The sequence below is a fragment of the Sabethes cyaneus genome, chromosome 2 (genome assembly GCF_943734655.1).
Source record: "Sabethes cyaneus chromosome 2, idSabCyanKW18_F2, whole genome shotgun sequence".
Classification (NCBI taxonomy): Eukaryota; Metazoa; Arthropoda; class Insecta; order Diptera; family Culicidae; genus Sabethes; species Sabethes cyaneus.
This window is the reverse complement of record NC_071354.1, coordinates 171047321-171065493: the sequence shown is the minus strand read 5'-3', so window position 1 is coordinate 171065493 and position 18173 is coordinate 171047321. Positions and strand designations below refer to the sequence as shown.

The following is an 18173-nucleotide window of genomic DNA, read 5'->3' as shown; positions in this document are numbered from 1 at the left end:
TTTTGTGCAAAGGTAAACATCTACTAGTTATTCCCACCTTAAGTCGTATTAAAACGATTTCTATAGACAGAGCTGTTCGTAGTCGCCGTGTAAAAAAAACTTAGTGTATCAAGCTAGTGTTCATCCATACCGTAGAGTCGCACACAAAACTCAATTAGTATACACATTCATTTAATTTAAGTCAGTCGAGCGTGAGCGATTAATCCAACCAGTTATCACCATCACGCACTGGTTTATTCGATTGCGAAATACACGTGTAAGTGTCCTAGTTCAGTCGTGATAATGACGCGTTTACTAACCTGTGCAGTGTTGATAATCTTCGCCCTGGGAGTTCTGTCGGTCAGCGGACAGGAAAAGCAAAAACCCTACACAGCGGCAAATGAAACAAACCTGGAGGAAGTGGTCGTCGAAACGTCACTATACGTCAGGAACAAACCAGCCTCAGCCTCTCGGCGCCAACAGTTCGCACCTAGAGAGAAAAGAGTGCCACGAGCGAAACGCGAGATCAGGTTTGATCAGATGCATATGAGCTCGACGGTCAACTGTTATATAACAGATTCATGTTGTTTTTTTTTTCTTGCAGTCACTCAACTAGCTACAGCGAGTCAAAACTGAAATCGAATGCGCTGAATCCTGTGGTGGGGCATCATAAGTCTTCCGTTGAACACCCCAGTGGCTTTATACAGTCATTCTTTGCCAAAGACTTTAGCAACGGCGACGCAAAAGGCCATCAGCGTGCCTTCGATAAGCAGAAAATGGTATGTTTAGACATAAAATATCAGCGCTATGTTTGCAGGGCAAGTTTATCAAGAATTGCTGGGCCAAGAATTTTTCGAAGCATGATCGATTATTTGGTTTGTCCAACCCTTCTTACGCTAATAGCACGTGCATCATCTATCAATCATGATGTTATACTACACACAAGCATACATTATTGTACTGAAATAGCTCATTTGTGTATGGTTGCTTTCAGTTAGTTGAAGTGTACGTTCAATGTGCTAATTGCAAAACTCGCTGCTTCTCATACACTAAACATCCAAACCCTTTAGAAGCTAATTTGAACATTTACGGGTATTTAAGCCCTACAACAATAATGCATTTTGGGTTACTTAACAACTCATGCCAGCAACGTTTAATTAGCCTTCTTAATGTTTGCTATTGAAACTCTAAAGTATGACTCTAGCAATTGAAAGTTTTTTTTTTGTGATAATTAAGCTTCCAGTAACCAGAATGTTTAACCCTTAAGCCCATAACTTTTTCAAGCAGAGATAATAAACTGAAACTTTCAGGAAAGTTTTGTTTTAGGTCAACTAAAAACATCGCAGACATGTATTTTCAATTCTGACCCTACAGATGGTCAGCGTTAAGTCAGACCGAACTGAGTGACAAAATTATTATTTCGAGAAAAACGCGTTCAAAGTTTAGTACTCTGTATGGTTTATAGCTATTAATCGTTCGACATCATTTCATAACTCAGGCTATTTGTAACATTTATGTAATCTGATTAGAGTAAAATGTAGCTTAGAAAATTTTTGATCGATTACTGTCAATAAGTAATTTTTTTTTAAATTTTGCGACTTGTCCGGTCTGATTTAACACCGACCATATGTCCCGCAACCAAAAAATATATGTGTTGCAACGGTACGCTGAAAAAGTGCTAACGATGGGGCTTACACCGGGGTGGAGGGAAAGCACTGAGAGGGAGTAGGTGGTGTACAGATTTAACATAACTTCATTGTTCCAAAAAGACTAGAACATTAGATGACAGATGACAGATGATGCTGTCATTGACGTTCCGGTTTTCACAGGTTTCGCCTATCCACCTACCGCCTATCGCCTATCTTCCGAGGGTAAAGTTTCTAGTTTGAGCTGGCTGAAAGTTAACAAGACTTGCTATGTTTCTACAGATCTAATTTTGATATATGTAACATATAAGCTTTGTGCAAAAACAAGTCGATTAGATTTTTTCTCAATCTTCATTTGTTTCTTTGAATTCAAGGTGATACCTCTAACCTGAGATTATGAAAGAAGTAGATACGTCAGTCTTTGATTTCCTCATACATATGAGTAAACAGTATGCCATCTGCACTGTCTACTGGTGGTAGGGTGCACTAGACTGGTAAAGAGATTAATTAGTCCGCCAGCTTTGTTAACTTGAAAATACATCCATGGGTAGAAAAGTTAAAGTTTTATTGTCAGATCATCCTGGCACAAATTCTCCACACGATTGTGAGGAACATGCTGCTCGAGCCAAAAAATGCAGATCATCCTGAACGATTTGGTTTATAGTGACCATAATAAAATATCCTATAGAATATTTAATAAATTTTCAGCAATCTACGCTGGTTTGCAGCATATGCGCATTAAATTTTATCGTGCATATTGATATAATAGATGAATAAAATCAACGTGCCATCAATCACGTGCCTTCCTGTGACAGGAAAACCGTTTGATAATAACTTTCTTTCTGTGATACACTTTGCTTTGACGAGTTTTCGTTTGCGAACTAAAACAAAATACTAGAATATGGCAATATGGCCTCACATAAAAAAATGGTTTTAGTGGTGAACTTTTGAACTGTTGAACAGATTCTTCATAATAGCGGCAATAAATGTGATTGCTCAGGGTGTTACCGTTTTAATAGCTCTATCAAACTAACAGATTTATTGCAACCGTAATAAGTACCATCATAAATAAAGGTAACACTCCGCTTTCGTTCAAAATTTAGCGGTTTTTGAGTGTCTCGGCGCCTCTGTAATCTATAGTCTCTGTAGTAATAAGATCAACTTTTAATTGGTGCGCCATATTGTATTGCTACGCCACACGTATGGTAAGTTTTCAGAAGACGTGGCACAGCCAGCTAATTTTATCGTGGTAATATAAGGAACCACAATAAATTTGCTTTGTTAACAGTTTTATTATGGTTTTATAGCTAGCTATAAGTGTGAAAAAGCAGAGGTAATGATTAATACCGCAATAAAACCTTTGAAAATTCAAGTAAAACCAAGTGGCTTTAGAATTGTTGCTTGGCATGTTAAAATCGGATTGTATTGGGTGGTAAATACGACACGACACGGCATGTCGACATGCAGAGGGCACGGCGGTGAGTCATTCCACTGAACTGTTGAATTGAGCCAGGAAGTCAGCTGTGTGGAGAGTTTTACCAAAAAGCCAATGTCGAGCTGGCGAACCGAGGCTCAGCTCGAGAGTGCTGATCGAGACATCGAAGCGGACGCTTCTTTTTCGCTTGGGCGAGAGGTTATAAAGTGAGTAGCTTGGCCACGTTAAAACGAGCTCGGGTTCTTCAAGTTTCTTCGACGAGCCGGAACGTCATTACTGAACCTCCGGGACTGGACTATTTCCCCTGAAGGGCCCAATCAGCACAGCGGACAACCAGTCCGTTAAAACGGGATCGCGGCAGACGTTACCAAAGCCGCTAATCTCATCCTCGTCACGCACGCACCAGCGACTCGGGGATTGACCAGCGTCGTGGACTATCCGGTCCATAAAGACAGCAGTTTGGGAACTCCTGGGCCGCAGGTGTTCTCATTATTCAACATCGTAAACACCAATCTCGTGGAAACGGGATCACGGTGAGCGTTATCCAGTTAGCAGCTTTAAACATAATCTCACCAAACCCAATTGGCGGCACACTAGACGTAACCAGACCATCGTAAAATCTGGCCACGCCAAATACGACCAATAAACGTGCAGCCAACGACAACCACTCCCTCCATTTACGTCGAATAAACTAACCAGGAAAGGTACGTTTTTGATAGGTCAATCCACACATCTCAAATCTCCTCCGTTACCACAACGCCCTGGGACTCAAAAAACAAAAGAGGAAACAAAAGAGGCCTTCCGTACCCACTCCACGACTGCCAGACCAGAAGTCGGAGCTTGGGCAGCTTCCCCTTCCGGGTTGCTGCGCCTTTCCGAGGCAAGAGCTTATAGGCAATACTACCCCCTCGTGATACCACCCAGGATACGAGCAATGTTAATGGAGTTCGAGTTACTAACCCCGGCGAACAAGTTTGTACGCTGACCAGGAAGGGGCTACTCATGCGATTGGTGCAAATACAAGAAGGTATGAATGATCCGTGGAGGCAAGGACCAATTTTACCAGAGCGGTTGATCCTCCAACTAGCTGTGAACGGGCTTACATCGATATTACCGAGCAAAATGCAAGATCGCGTGTTGAATTGGAAGGCGATCAACGATAGGATGGGTCTGTTGAGGATAGATGGCCGTTTCTTCACTTACTGCATCGTCAACGTGTACTACCCACACAAAGGTAGACCCAACGATGGGAAAAAAGCTGGAGGCAACGAACGATAACTGTTCGCCGCGGGACATCAGCGAATTGAATTGACTACGATCCTGAGGAAGAACAATCACCAGAAGGAGTCTAATGACACACGAAAGTTCTGCTTGAAGTTGAACAAATCTCGTGAGGGATACTGATGTGATGTGCAAGGATGCCAGGTAACTTTTTGAAAAGTCTTCACGAATCGAGGAAAATTGTCTTCATTTGTCTTCTTCCGGCTTTCCAGATTTTTTTGCCCATTTGAATTGCATGGTGAAGACATGTCTTCAAGCGAAGACATTTCAAAATAAAAGTCTTCTTTGCAACAAAAATGTCTTCAAAATGAAGACATATCTTCACTTGTGGCATCTCTGGTGATGTGGTTGGTAAACTAACCTACGATGACAGCAAGCAGGTCTTAGGAACCGAGCGTTGTTGATACCCTGTGAGTAGTTGAAAAATAAATTCATTCTACTTCAGGCCATGGTTAATACAGCTAGGTTTTCTGATCATACGGTCGGTTATTTGATTTGATTTCTTATGTAATGTTTAGTTTTCATGATGAGTAAGTAAGTAGTTAGATTCGGATACGTCTTCTTCTTCTTCAGCAGCATAGAGCCGCGGTGGCTCGTGCTGTTTCAAGCACTCGTCTCCATTCAACTCGGTCTTGGGCCACTCGTCGCCAATTTCCTAGTCGTCTCAGAAGTCGCAAATCGCTTTCGACCTGGTCGAGCCATCGTGCACGTTGGGCACTCCTGTTGCTAGTGCCGGTGGGGTTGTTGAAGAGGACTATTTTCGTCGCACTGTCGTCCGGCATCCTTACGACGTGTCCGGCCCACCGTAGCCTGCTAACTTTCGCTAGATGTACGATGGGAGTCTCCCCAAGCAGTGGCTGTAGCTCGTGATTCATACGCCTCCGCCATTCTCCGCTTTCAGTTTGTACTCCGCCAAATATCGTCCGCAGCACTTTCCGCTCAAACACGGCAAGGGCGCGTATGTCCTCCGTAAGCAGCGTCACGGCTTCAAGTCCATAAAGAAGGCCCGATTTCCCGCTTGGATGCGCCGCTGGATCTCCTTACTAGTGTTGTTGTCCGCGGTCACCAGCGATCCCAAATACACGAACTCCTCTATCACTTCTAGTTCGTCGCCGTCAACGGTTACCGTCCGTGGGAGGCGCGCATTTGTTTCCTTTGAGCCTCTTCCTTTCATGTATTTGGTCTTCGACGCATTTATTTTTAGCCCAATTCTCCTAGACTCCGCTTTCAGTCTGGCGTAGATTGCCTCCGCCATCGCAAAGTTCCTGGCAATGATATAGAAGTCATTTGCAAAGCCTAGAGGTTGGCTACTCTTGGTAAACATCGTGCCTCTCGTTTCGATGCCCGCTCGTCGGATCACCCCCTCAAGAGCGATGTTGAACAGCATGCAGGATAGACCGTCACCTTGTCTCAACCCTCGTCGCGTCTCGAAGGGACTCGAGAGTGTCCCAGAGATGCGTACAAAACACATCACTCGATCCAATGTAGCTTTGATCAGTCGCGTCAGTTTGTCCGGAAAATCGTATTCGTGCATTATCTGCCATAGCTTGTTTCGATCGACTGTATCGTATGCTGCTTTGAAATCAATAAAAATGTGATGCGTGGGCACGTTGTACTCCCGACATTTCTGCAAGATCTGTCGGATAGTAAAAAATTTCGGATTCGGATACGTACGTACTCCTGTTACTCATGAGTAATGAAAAATACAACATGAATAAGCCAGTTAGCCGAATAATGCCCTTGATAACTGACATGCAGAATATAGTATTCGGATTTCGAGTATACTAAATGAATAACTAAAGTAATATAAAATAAAAAAACAATTACCATTCGTTGCGTTGTTCTCAAAGAATTCAAGAGGTGTTTCGGAAGGCAGGCAAGGTAGCAAGGCATGTGGTGTGCGGCAGCTCGGCACAGCTAAAATTTTTATATGTATTTCATTCATTTTCATAGTACATATTCACCCCCATTCTGCATTTCAAACGAAACGGGATGGTATTCTTCATTCCGCCAGCAAAATCAATGGGCAGCAATGGCAAAACAACTCGTTCGAAACAAGTCGAACGAAATAAAAAGCCGTTTGAATTACAGAATAAGGGCGAATATTATTATACCTCTCGAAATAAGGCGCTTGACTAGTCTTGTCACATTTTGTCGCACTTGGTTCGTAACATCGTAACATTCAGGATCGAAATGTTCCGAACACACTCCTTGATTTTTCTGTGGCTTCCACTCACTACCACGACCACAAAAATGCACCCAAGCTTTATTTTGTTCTGCATTTTTGGGGAAGTTGTGGTACAGAACATTTGAATCCTTCCTAGTTACTGAAAACTTATTCGTACAGCCTTTTACCGCGCAAAAATAGGCCATTTCCACGTTCACAACTCCGAGTTTACCGACCGAGATACTGGAAAATAACTAACTGAACAAAGTGTTTATTATTTTTTATAATAAACACTTTCGATGGTTGCTAACCATTCGCTCCCCGCATTTCTGTTCTACAAACTGTGAAAACTAGATCACATATTTTAACTCACCTTGCTTCAGACTTTGTTCACTACAGGCGTATTTTTCATTTCCACTGCAAGCGATACACACCGAAACCTATGAAGTATTCCACCACGCACACATATAAAGATTTTTTGACATTAGCTGAGGCCCTCGCTGAGGCTGTTTGCAGTAGGAATAATATCAAAAACATCAAATATCAAACTCCCGGATCCTCTCCTCCACTCTTCGGTCCCCTCTCACTCCTACATAACCGATCCTCAGCTAATGTCATTCTGGTTAGTGACGAAACAGCAAATTACTTCATGTGGAATGTTTAGAGATGAGGAGAAAAGCCTGTTCACAACACAATTTGTGGAGCATCGATTTCCCACTTCAGCAATTTGGCGATGAAGATGGCTTTAGAAGCATTTCTTCTTTTAACCAGAGTGTCTCCAGAGAGTCGGATCAGACCATTGGAGAGATCTTAACGCGTATCCGATGAATCGCGACCACAGATTTCGGCAAGAAATCGGATACCTGGAGGCTAATAGAGCCGCAGGACAGGACCGACTCCCGGCATAACTCTACAAAAATGTTAAGGAACTACTAGCAATGTCACTTAATTGGATAATTTTCAGGATCTAGAACGAGGAGAAATTACCGGAGGAGTGGATGGAAGGTGTAAATAGTTTTCCCCATCTACAAATAGGGCGATCGGCTGGATTGCTTTAATTACCAAGGCAGTATGCTGATCAATCACCTAGAACATGCTGTTTCAGATCTTGTTACGTCATGTATTCCCAATAGCAAGAGATTTCATAGGACAGCACCAGAAGGGCTTTACGGAGCCCCGTGTCTCGCGTTACTGCGAATCAAATTTTCCCTCTCCGACAAATACTCAAAACTTGTCAGGAGTAAAACGTGCCCACGCAACATATTTTCAAGGATTTCAGGGCAGCGTACGATACAGTCAAAATCGAAGAGACAGCTCACTCAGATAATGTACGAGAATGGTTTTCTGAACAAACTGATGCAGCTGATCAAAGCTATCCTGAAGCGAGTGATAGGTTTCGGGAGCTCGTGAGTCCTCTCAAATCACGCAGAGGGGAAAAGGGATGAACTATCCCGTATGTTATTTACCATGGATAAGAAGGTGTAATCTGGCTGCGGGCATCGAAACGAACGGAATGGTCGCTAGCAAGGGTAATCAAAACTTCGCAGACGGCCTTGACATTAACGTTGGCAGTGATTATTGACAGCGATGAGCAAGTGTTCATATATTTGGGATCTCTGGTCTTGGGTAAGGTCATTAAAATAGCTATAGTCGACGCGTGCATTAGAAATCAGTGATTAAGCGGTATGTAGAAATAGTATGAAACTGGAATGAAATCCAATATTTTTTGGAAAACGAACAAATAATTATCGATACCCGATAATTTTGATTAACGAAATACTGAAGTCCAAGTCTAGATACATTGAATTAATCTACCTGAACATGTCTTATCCAATGATTAAAATGTAATCGAACTTCAGCTGTCACGTACCAGGATTGCTTTAATCCACGAGTGAGAAAATTAAGTATGCATTTCAATACAACGTACGTACCACGCTAATTTTCAAACGTTGTGATGGAAACGAAGAAGCTCAAAAAAAAAAATTTATCTTTCTTAGACACATGGCTTACATTTTCATCTACTACACATAAAATTTCGCATTGTATACATAAATTATTCCATCATTCCGCAGGTCAAGTCAACAAAAACGACCAACAACCAACTTGCATAACGATGAAGCGGCTGCATGCGAGGTCCGGACATGTCAATTCCAGTAAAGCTTGGAAGTCAACCCGCCAATCAAACTTATGGGAAATTGGCGGTACGCTTTGAACAACGTTAGCTCTATTTTTAGGTGAAGACATTTCGCAAAGCCGTAAAATATATTCCCATAGGTAGAAAAGGTTCGCAGCAGAATTGAGAACTCATGTGAACTGCAAACTTCCAATATCAAGCTTAAATAATCTCCGGCTTTTCTTTGAATAATTTGTTACCATTGGTACTGTAAGTAGCACTAACGATATGTAGGGCTTTATTCTTTTCTCTGAAATGTGATATAACAGCAAAATGTGAGCAATAAAAACGGTCATGACAAATATATACATACAGTGGATTTGATCCGGCTAATTTATTATGCATAACAGGTACTACCCATCCGTGATGGTGTTGAAGATCCTACCGTACTGCCGCACAACAGCCATGACTTGGTCAAGTTCAATGAAGCTTTACAGTAGTGTAGAGTTGTTTCAGCTTGCGTTCAATCTTTTCAGCAGATCCATAAATCGTGACGTAACTCACGGATTTAAATTTAATGACCAGAATCTTTCTCGCATAATGAACCCGCTTCAACTGATATGATCACATTAGATGGCACTAGTTTTAATACAGAATTATTACTCGAGCTAGGTTATTACTTTGGTTCATTCAACTCTTGTGTACAAGTATGATCATTAACCCGAAGCATGAATGTAAGTATAAATTTTAAATATTTAAGGCGCTATTTTCTTTCAAACGGTATCCATTGACCATTGAAAAAGTTCTACCTATTTGGTACTACCAAATGATGGAAATGTGTATCCACTTTTGACCTGAGGGTGCGAGGGGGGGAGTTCCAAATGAGGAAAAAAGTTTTTATTTGTGGACTTGCATTATAAGAAATTCCGAAACGAAAACAGATCTGCAAGTGGCTTGGGGACACAAAAAGAGGATAGGCAGTATCAGGTACTCAGCTAGTAGCAGAAGAATCGAGTCAGAATACTTTTGGAAAAATATTTAATGAAGAGGTTTTAGCTAATTTCGTTTCTAATTCTAATAATAAGTTCTAAATATGTAAGTTGATTTTTTAAAAATTTAAATTAATTTATTTGAAAAATTTTGCTTTTTGTCGAAATTTACTTTTCATGAATTACCATGACTGCTAAGTATTAGGGTTAATTCATGACTTCATTAAGTTATGATTTTTATTTTTATTGAAGCTTACATAAAATAGTACAATCTCGTATCAAAATTTGTAATTAACTAATCGAAAACTATTGAGTAAATTACATACAAATATTTACATTGTTACATTGCATACATTAGCTGAACGTAAACGAGCTACCGTTCGCTGTTGATGGGTTTCGACCAGAGCCTGCAGTTGAAAACCCACTAGAATATGATAACGTTAGATCCTTGTGATAGGGAACACGATAAGTTTGACTGCCGGAGACTGCCGCAGATCCGGAGATACCGCCTGCACCGACAGAAAACGATTGCGAATGTGATGCAGAATTGGAAGCACCAAATGATCCTAATGGGCTTGTATTCTGGAACGAATTCGATTGCGCGTTGGCGGCGCTGCTTTGAAAACCATTGGAGCTTAACCCGTGCGTGAAGCTATTAGCATTCGCATTGGAGGCAGATGAACCGAATCCCCTATGGATTAAAGTATGGATTGATTTTTTTCGGATTTAAATTGAATTCAATATGTACCCAATTTGTTGGTTGATGCTGTTGGCATTAGCATTAGCTGCTGAAGCTCCAAAACCGCCAGAGTTTATACTTGCTGTTTGAGCATTTGCAGCTGCCGAGCTGATTCCCGAGCCTCCGAGATGGGACCCAAAACCGTGATTAACGGAGCTGGCACCTGAGTTCGATGCCGAAAATCCAAACCTAAAACAAAATCTACCTTAACTGACTCGACGCGAGCGACAAGATAAACCAATGTTACCCAGGATATCCGGAGTTGATACTACTTGATTGAGCATTAGCTGCCGAGGCCGATATACCGGTTTGTCCATCAGCTGTATTTACTGAGTTGGCGCTTGCTCCCGACGCGGTGATACTAGAGCTATTAATATAAACATTGTGACAAAATTGTTTATTGTTAGATTGAATAAACCGGTTAAAGAATTGATAAAGATTCAAAAGACAATAGTTAAATTTAGAATTTTGCTTTGGAATAAGCCCTAATTAAAAGTAAGTATGACATATACTGCTCGTTGGTTCTGGCTAAAATAATTCGAACAATCGAAGCTTCATGGTCTGATGAATCGTTTTGACATCAAGAGTATATTTATATTCAAGTGCATTGATATTATGTTCAAATTACCAATACAATTCACAACATTACTTTTGATTTTGCTTCAAACTGCTTCAATATACAAAAACTTTTAAAACATAACTTCGACCTATTTTACATCAGTCACATTTTTTAAATCCAAATGTGTATCAAAATATATTATTACCATGACCTAATACAACGCATTCTACTCCGTTCACGCAAAACCAATACAAAATGGTTTTGAATAACTCGGAATTCCGATTAGTTCGAGACTATCCCCGATTTGAAATATGTTCCTAACGTCAGATTTTATCTAACGTGTCCCAAATGTCTATGCTGTGTTCCCTAAAACGGGGAAAGTTTCAGGTTGAGTGTTTGCTAACCAGGTGCCGCGTACAGAGCGAGAATGTTCCGAGTTCGGAACATATTTCTCGAACTAAAAGCTATCCCGGAAAGTGTCCCAGATTTTTATTCGACCCGGAAAATGTTCCTCAGTGTAAAATTTTACGAAACCTATGCAATTGTTATGCATACTACCAACTGTGAGATAAAAACTTTAGTTGCTAGTACTTACTACCACTGCATTTTAAATTTCACGTGTGAAATGAGAATTAGAATATCTTTTCAATTACCCTCCAAATCCTCCGTTGACTGTCTGGGTGTTAGCAACCGCTCCGGATGCGCTACCCGTAAATCCATTTTGTCCACCAGGTAATTGACTAGATATTGAGTTTGCCCCTGCACTCGCCGCTGAACCACCGAGCCTGTGGAAGAAGTTATTTATAAAATCAACAAATTTTTCATGTTTCGACGTAGTGTTTACCCAGCATGACCGCTATTCACGGTAGCCGCTTGAGCATTGGCCGCAGACGCTGATATTCCCATTTGTCCATGCTGATTTACGCTTTGCGCTCCCGCTCCAGCAGCTGTGGTAGATATTCTGAAAATTTGGTTTTCACAGATGTAATTAGTAGAATTGTGGAAATTGCCTCCTATAAAAATATGGTTTACACATGTAATGCTCTTCTGGCATACAAAAAAAAAAAAAAAAAAAAAAAAAAAAATTTGTACGATTCAATCTTAATTAAAAGCTTGAATGAAACTTATATAGGCTGAAACTATTCATTATTGCTACAAACCAAAGTTTAAATTTTTGAAAGGTGAAAATATTAAAAATTGTTCAAATCAAATTGGTGTACCGTGCCTATAAAAAAAACTTGAACACCCTTCATTCCTTGTATGGACTCATCACTGCGACCAGTATAATTAATCTATTGTTATATCGCCCGGGTGTTTGCTGTATCCTGCACTGCATTTTTAGCATGATCACTATTAAGTGAGATTAAGCGAGATGCTTATTAATTTTAGGCGTGATTATGTTTTTTGGTTTTTACGATTTCTTCAAAGCTTGCTCTATAGTATTCCACCCCGAGCAGGAGCGAAGAGCAAAATAATACATAAACAATATCAAACTGTGTTATAATGGTATATTTTGTTATTGAATAGATATGGAGATACATTGATAACACATTTTGTTATTGAGTAGATATTTAAAACAGTGGTTGTAAGATGAGTATAACAACTAATTTTGTTATCATGTCTTATTTTGGCCTTAAAATGACATTCAATATATTTCATACAATTTTTTTATTGATTAAAGAAATTTTAGATTATAAATATTTCATAAGAGGATTTTTTAATATCTCATATACTACTGCATTTGTTATTCAATACCTTAATATGTTATTCTAAACTCTGAATACAGTCATGTTATTACTTTGTTATTCAAATAACACAAGTAGTTATTCTTTTAGTCTTAAAGGAGTAAAATTTTGATATTATTTTTTGTTATTTTACCAACTATGTCAGCCAAAACAAGACCAAATTTTGATATGAGTTATTCGATTTCCAATAACACATTTTGATATTATTTTGCTATTCGCTCCTGCTCGGGACCTTATTCCTCTTACACTTGTGATGTCTCCAATTATAATCTTCCAGGACCCTAACTACAACAGTGATTTTTGCACTGTCAAAGAGACTTCATCAGGGTAATATACAGGGTGTTCAATAAGTTCGAATACAACTTTTCATCGTTTCATCTATCGGTACCGGGAGACGGGCTCGGCCAAGGACCGTGCTAGATCCGGGCGGCCGCGTTCTCTTCATGAGAAACTCTTCATCGTGCAACAGCCGCACTATGTCCAAAATGATTGGCTGTGGGCACCAACGTTGGCCAGCATCACCTCGTCTCACATGAACATCCCGCGGTTCCAGAGCGCCGCGTCGGTGATGGTTTGGGGGACTGTATTCTAGCGTGGAAAGCTTCCACTGCTGTTTATCGAGAAAAACGTGAAAATCAACGCCGCGCGTACTATAAGACTGAGGTACTGGAGAAGGTTGTGGTCCCGGCACTTCGTGACCTCTACGGGAAAGATCATTACGTCTTTCAACAGGACGGTGCACCGGCCCACACGGTGAATATTGTCCAAGCGTGGTGTCGGGAAAATTTGACTGATTTTCTCGATAAGACTTTGTGGCCTCCCAGCTCCCCGGATCTTAATGCCCTGGACTTCTATGTATGGTCGTACATGCTAGCCAAGCAGAGCGAACATAAAGTGAGCACTATAGACCAATTTAAGAAGCTCATTTACAAGATCTGGGACGAGATGCCCATGGACTAGGTGCGTGCCGCGTGTGATTCTTTTGAGAAACGTTTCAAGCTCGTCATAAAGCCCAAAGGGGGGGGTGCTTCCACCAAATATGTCGTAAAGGTTCTCAATAAAAACTCTACTTCAATAAAAATTTACTCAGAAAAGAATATCTTGTATTTTCATTTTTTAAAACACATTTTTAAAGTGTATTCGAACTTATTGAACACCCTGTAGAGTTCAGCGTGATACTGTGTACCCCTGCTGGAATGACCTTCCTTAATCTGAACCCTGTTGGTATGTATGCGTTCACATTAAAAACTGATCAAACGCCATACACAGTTGACGGTTAAGTTGACCGGGTAAATTGAAAAAAGCAAACAAAAAAAATAATACGTTTCCTCATGCTCAGCAGCTTTGACAATATAGCTCATAGGCAGCTTATCTCTCTCCAGCACTCATAATAGACTATTTTAGTTAATACTATCGAGCCAATTTCCTCTTCTACAATCTGGATGTTGAGAATTCGCGCATATTCGACATGTTTTCAAAACGTTTGTTTTCGTCAAATCAAAACAACAAGGTCATAGGGTGCGCGCCTTGCGCGTATGTGAAAATGAATAGAGTTACCAAATATTCAGATTAAACGTGAATTCGCCTGATCTGAACGAGGCGTTTTTCATATTAGCGGGGATTGAGTGTAGAAGGATAATCAGGGATCTAAGAATAAACCCACGCTAAAATAATGGTCTGTGTTTCTACTAAGATTCAAACCTACTCGTTTATCAAACCAGACTCTGTTACCTTGCAAATACAGAGCCCCATTTTGCCTCTATTTTGTTTCACTCATTTTGTATTCAGTTTCCAAAATGGCGTCTAGGCAAGAAAAATAACGTAACAAGATTCTTCCCACGCCGTTTCGGTAACATCACTGAAAGTTCGGTGGTAAGGTGGAAAGCAAAACCAGGATGCTGCAGCGACTGAAAGAAGAAAGGCCAAGCTTTTCAAACGTAGGGTTTATTTCTAATTCCCGTCGTAGCAAGGAAAGCCACTCTAATTTTCATCATTTCTTAGGTGGATTTAATGAATACCCCAAAAGTTCTTGTGCTGATTTGACTCAAACACATTTACCTTCCGATCCGTGCACTTTGAATTTATTAAAAAGCGATTAGTACAGCATTTTATTGAAATTACGCAACTGACTTTATTTCTTAAATTCGTCGTACCGTTTTAAAATCCGTCCATCAAAATTTTTCATCGTCCGAACTAAAAATCACAATAATGTTTACGAAGCTAGCGCGCATGTATTTGTGTAGGACGGCATGACAAATGTTATTCTGTAAAATTTCTGCTGCTCAAGCAAGTTTTCCAAGCTGCAAAACAACAACAATGCGTTGCGTGAGTTGTTTTCGTTTTATGAATGACGGAACTTGAAACGATTAGTCGACATTTTCTTCTTCGTCGCACGAAAAAAAGTAGGAAATTTGGCTGCTAAGAATTCTTTAATGAAAAAAAAAACATTTAAATAGAACTCAGCTCACTTTGATTGATCGCGTATGATAGTCAACAAACTAAAATATTAGGGAATAACTAATTTTGCATATTGTGTCATAAAAAACGCTGATATTTTTAATAATTTTTTGTTGGATAGGACGGGAATAGGCAATTACGACGAAGCAGCAACATACTCTATTCCAAGTCGTTTTATCAGAAATATCAGAAATAAAATGGAAATATGACACACAACGGTGCACAGAGTCAAGAATCAAGCTGTGACAATCGGCTATTGGTTCTAGCGCCGTAGAGGTCAGGGGAGGCTGGAGTTCCCGGCATTTTTCGACATATCATCGGCACATTAACCTTCTGCGGCTGAGGTGGTAGTCTGACAGACAGAAATCAGATAAATACAACTGATACGTTACGTATTGTATTTTGATTGTGAAGTTGGCAATGTCTTTCCGACTCATATCTGCGTTCTCAATTCTAACATAATTAAAATCTGAATTTACATAATTCAATAACAACAATTATATAGTCAAGTTTAGGAGCCCAGCAGACTACCACGTGCATAATCGTTAAGGTCAGGGCACCTCAGCCGCAGAAGGTTAAAATTAAATGCATATTGGAGCACGTGATCTTATAACAGTGTAGAAAATAAAAATTGCTCTCAAGTTTTCGTTATCAAAGGTATTCAAATACAGTTTTGTTAGAGTTTAAAAAATTGAGTCGATTTTTCTAGAGGAAGTTTAAGCTCTTCCCTGGGGTGTTATTCACCCCTATTCTGTATTTCGAACGAATCTTTATTTCGTTCGACTTGTTTCGAATGAGATGTTTTGCCTATTTGAATTTGCTGGCGGAAATTTCGTTCGAAATATAGAATAGCGGTGATTATGTATGTATATTGATGTGTTCTGTATGTTCTATGTGATTTTTTGTATATTTTACCTTACCCGTTTACTCCTCCATTCAAATGCGGGGTTTCCATGGGTTTGACGGTTGTTCTACGTCGTGGAGATCTACCCCTGGAAAATCAATCAAATCAAGAGATAGTCCTTGGAAGAAAATATCACATAGGTCAAACCCGAACAAGAAACCAGTTATTTCACGTCCTAAACTAACTGCTCCCTTAATGATTGCTACATCAGCATCATCATCATCATTATTATCATCCTTATTGTTGAAGATAAATCTGGCTCTCTGTGCACTGACTAGAAATAACACATTTAAAACTAACAAATATTTAAGTACATCACGTTCATTCATTTTGGCAAGATAAACCAATAGTCTAAACAAACACCTCTAGGACTTTTTAAAATTACAATACTTTTAAAACTGCAAATTTAAATTATAACTCTCTGTCCTGGCTCTGTTCTCACCGACGGATAAACAATAACTGCTAAAACAATTGGCGAACACCTAGAATGCCGTTAATATTCTGTTCATTATCCAGTAGCAGGTATTGGAAGTCCGCAATCGTGCACGCGTGACAATTGATCAATTAGTTAAAAAGCGCCAGCGCGGACCTCAGTGTCTCGCAACGATATTGGATCGCACAGCTCACGGTGTCCTTAACCGGTGACAAGCGGTACTTAATATCCACCCATACACTGTTGTTTGCGTCGCTGATAATTATATCATATTGCGATCCAATGCAGAATTATAGTGCTCGTTTTCAATGACTGGAAAATCCTACTGCCACGTCAGCGACGCAAACCGACGTGTTGTCTGCAACGTGCATCCTGCGCATAAAAACCGTACAATAAAATCGGCTAAATAATTATTTTTATTTCATATTTCCTTCTAGTTTTTCTATCCTAATCGAGTTGAGATGCACATTTTTACGTTTCATTGAAATTGTAGTTGTTTTGTCTTAGGCAAGATCATTTATATTTATAGCTCATCATCATTTATAAGAATCATTAAATAATCGAATAAAGTTCGAAAAACTGATCCAGCATAAATAAGGCTACATTTGACGATCAGCATTTATGTTTCGAAGACAGCATGATGTGCTTTACAATTGAACGTTTACCGATAGTTTTCGATAAAGCTGGTGAACACAATTATGGTGTATCATGGCGTCTAATTATAAGCATTTAGAGGTGGGTTCGAATTCTGATCAATTGTCGTTGAAGCATAAAATTATTATCAACTGTATTATTAGATTATTAATAGCTCATTTATGTAATTTAAAGCTTGAAAAGCGAACTGCACATTTTTGTTTCAGACGGATTTACTCCTACTTTTGTTCACAAATAACAGTAAAGAATAAATTATTTTCAGACATACATTTCAATAATAAACATCTTTCATGAGTATTTGCTATTTCAACATCAAATGAAATTTTCAGGAAAGTATGAATTTTATTTAGACGGCTCCCATCCACTATCGAGCCCTGAATTTCAAAAAAACGTCGTAGGAAAATGTCGTATTTTGGATAAAATTAATGAAAAAAAAAGAAATGAATTATAATATGCATGTCGTTATTGAATTTTACACGGAGCAAAACTGAAAGAATTTTCACACCAAACGAATTCTTTCTTTGCATGGTTTCCTTTTCCTGCTCTTAGATATGCAAGTTATTCAAGAAGCGCATAAGTATTGAACCGTTACAGTCATCCGTCAGATATTACCGAGCAAAGCACCATTGCCAAACATAGACCGTAATTATTATTCTAATGCATGCCCCCGTTTAACTACCCACAGAAACACTTCGAGGAATGATTCATTCTCTCGGCATCCTTGGCGATGCTATCGAATCGATCCGGATATCAAATTGTTTATAAATAATGATCTTTTGTTTCGATGGTTTTACGACATCGTGACGGCACTTTGATTTGCTTTGAGTTTCAAAATTCTGATGTATTATACACCCCACACAGTGTGGCAATATTCTTGATATTCTGTCGACACAAATGCCCAATATGCATCAAAATCAAATTAAATTAAGGATACCAGATGGTTCATTTTGTTGGCTTGGACCACCAACATACCAGCCAACTACTGTTGAACAACCGAAAATTTGTTGACAACAAGGATTGACAATATAAAAAAATGATGAATTTCAAAGCAACGAAAATTTATATTTTTGAA

The 18173-nt window shown here is 39.5% G+C and overlaps 2 protein-coding genes across 2 annotated transcripts; one reads left to right on the top strand and one right to left on the bottom strand.

Annotated features, from left to right (window-relative positions):
* The first annotated feature begins 187 nt into the window (after nucleotides 1-187).
* LOC128735064 (uncharacterized) lies at nucleotides 188-9210 on the top strand. The gene is made up of 3 exons (XM_053829539.1): nucleotides 188-509; nucleotides 584-758; nucleotides 8581-9210. Exons 1-3 carry the CDS (start codon nucleotides 283-285, stop codon nucleotides 8617-8619), a joined length of 441 nt encoding a protein of 146 aa, XP_053685514.1. The 5' UTR covers nucleotides 188-282; the 3' UTR covers nucleotides 8620-9210.
* Nucleotides 9211-9964: 754 nt separating this feature from the next.
* LOC128736339 (uncharacterized PE-PGRS family protein PE_PGRS54-like) lies at nucleotides 9965-16343 on the bottom strand. Its single transcript, XM_053830816.1, has 7 exons — nucleotides 16162-16343; nucleotides 16031-16102; nucleotides 11753-11869; nucleotides 11562-11693; nucleotides 10597-10716; nucleotides 10359-10538; nucleotides 9965-10301 (listed from the first exon to the last, which is right to left on the bottom strand). Exons 1-7 carry the CDS (start codon nucleotides 16341-16343, stop codon nucleotides 9965-9967), a joined length of 1140 nt encoding a protein of 379 aa, XP_053686791.1.
* Between the last annotated feature and the right edge of the window lie 1830 nt (nucleotides 16344-18173).